A 1,850-nucleotide genomic window follows, 5' to 3' on the forward strand; every position below is an offset into this window, starting at 1 on the left:
AAAAGAGAGAGATATGAAAAAATAAAAAGAACACAGAGAGAGACTATTCGAATTTGACGTGGCAAAACCATAGCCGTCAGATAAAGAAAAGGCAAACTTGTTGTTGACACGTGTAATAAAAGTGATGACCTCAATCGAAATTACGGAAAAGACCTAAGAAAATTGAAAAGACGAAACTGACCTTGTTAGCGTTGGGAACCTTCTTGTAGAGCTTTCATTCTCTCCGCAATTCGCTCTCTCCGTAACTGTTACAAAATTACGAATTATAATTAATAATATATATATTCATTTTTCTTTCAAAAATTACAAAATTTTTAGGGCAATACTACATTGTTTTAAAAAAAAAATATATATAATAAAGGTATTATTGAAATAAATGGAGGGTTTTTTTTTTTTTTTTTTTTGTAATTTATGTAATTAGCGGTTTGTATTTGCATGCTGGGGAAATGCGGGAAAGAATTAGAAAATGAAAATGGAAAAAAAAAAAAAAAAGGAAATTAATTAGCATTAAGTAATTAATTAATTACTCTTCTGCTATACTATGAGGGTCTGTGGCTTGTCCTCTCCGAGCTCTGACTCTCTGTCGGGGCTGAGCCGGTGCTGCACCACCACCGCCGGAGCCAGGACCCGCCGGTGATGGAGTACTAACTGATACCGGAGCTCCGAAGTTCTGTTTCTGAGAGTTTGAGTTCCCTGCAGATTTGTTGATATTGAAGTTTAAAAAATGTGAGGTTATCTTTTGAACTGTACGATCGAATCGAACTAACTTATTGCCTGAGATTGATTCTGGTTAAGACGAAACCGGAGGTGTTGAGAAATCCGGCGAAATTCGTTGAAAAGAGAGGGAATGACTGAACCGTGATCAATCTGCAGGATTTACGATATAATTTTCCGCAAATTGAATCGAAACCGGTACTAATTCGTAACCTAATCTTCGAATTGAAACGATTAACAATTTAATTTGAGAGTTCGATTTTGAGTACCGGATTAGGGCATTTGAAAGACGAAGAGCCTGCTATTTCAACGACGTCGTTACCAGGCAACGGAAGGAGACCGGAATCATCGGCGGCGGTGGCGGTGGCGGTAGCGGTGGTGATTCCTCTCGACATGAGTAACTGCTGTTGAAGCAAGGCCATGGCATTTTGGCGCGTGGAGTTGTGTCGCCGATCTGAAACGCAACATTGTCGGGATTAGACGGCGTCGGTGGTTGGGGAGGGAGGTCGGAGTGAGGATTTTGGAGGCCGGCGGGGAGTTCCCAGGGAGGAGGGATGGTTGGAGAGGATTTGGTCGAGGAAATCGTCGGAGGAGAAGGAAGAGGGATGGAAGAGGGAGGTTTGAAGTTGGTGGTGGTGGTGGAGTTGAGAGGCGTCAGTCTCCGGCTGGTGGTCACGACGGTGGCTATGGAGGTCCGGGAGGGAGTTGGTGAGTCTCATATCAGTCCGCGAGAAATGACAAAGAAGTGAATGAGGAAGCCATGGAAGGTGGGATTAGTGAGGTTTTATAAGAGAAGATGAAGCGCGTGAGCATCAGTTACTCTTATTATATTTTTGTTGAATTATTTTAAAATAATTAAATGAATTAAAAGAACTTATCATATGCTTCTTAATAGTAGGCTCCTTTGTCAATTAAGTTTAAGTTAGCTAAACAAATATATGAAAATTTGTGAATAAAATTATTATCTTACTAATATATTTAAACTAGTAGACATGTCACCTAAAACAAAATATTCATTCTCAGGTCAAATTTTACTAATCATATATTGGACGGTCTATCAAGTATTGTTTATGTAATATGTTCAAATCAATCATTTGGTCATTTAATAATTTAAAAAAAATCAAATAATAGTTTTA

General features: G+C 38.9%; 1 protein-coding gene across 1 annotated transcript; it reads right to left on the reverse strand.

The window, feature by feature from the left end:
- Positions 1-148: 148 nt before the first annotated feature.
- LOC120080095 (bHLH transcription factor RHL1-like) lies at positions 149-1,425 on the reverse strand. The gene is made up of 4 exons (XM_039034651.1): positions 984-1,425; positions 774-867; positions 528-693; positions 149-245 (listed from the first exon to the last, which is right to left on the reverse strand). Exons 1-4 carry the CDS (start codon positions 1,134-1,136, stop codon positions 215-217), a joined length of 444 nt encoding a protein of 147 aa, XP_038890579.1. The 5' UTR covers positions 1,137-1,425; the 3' UTR covers positions 149-214.
- Between the last annotated feature and the right edge of the window lie 425 nt (positions 1,426-1,850).

The sequence above is a fragment of the Benincasa hispida genome, chromosome 6, assembly GCF_009727055.1.
Source record: "Benincasa hispida cultivar B227 chromosome 6, ASM972705v1, whole genome shotgun sequence".
Lineage (NCBI taxonomy): Eukaryota > Viridiplantae > Streptophyta > Magnoliopsida > Cucurbitales > Cucurbitaceae > Benincasa > Benincasa hispida.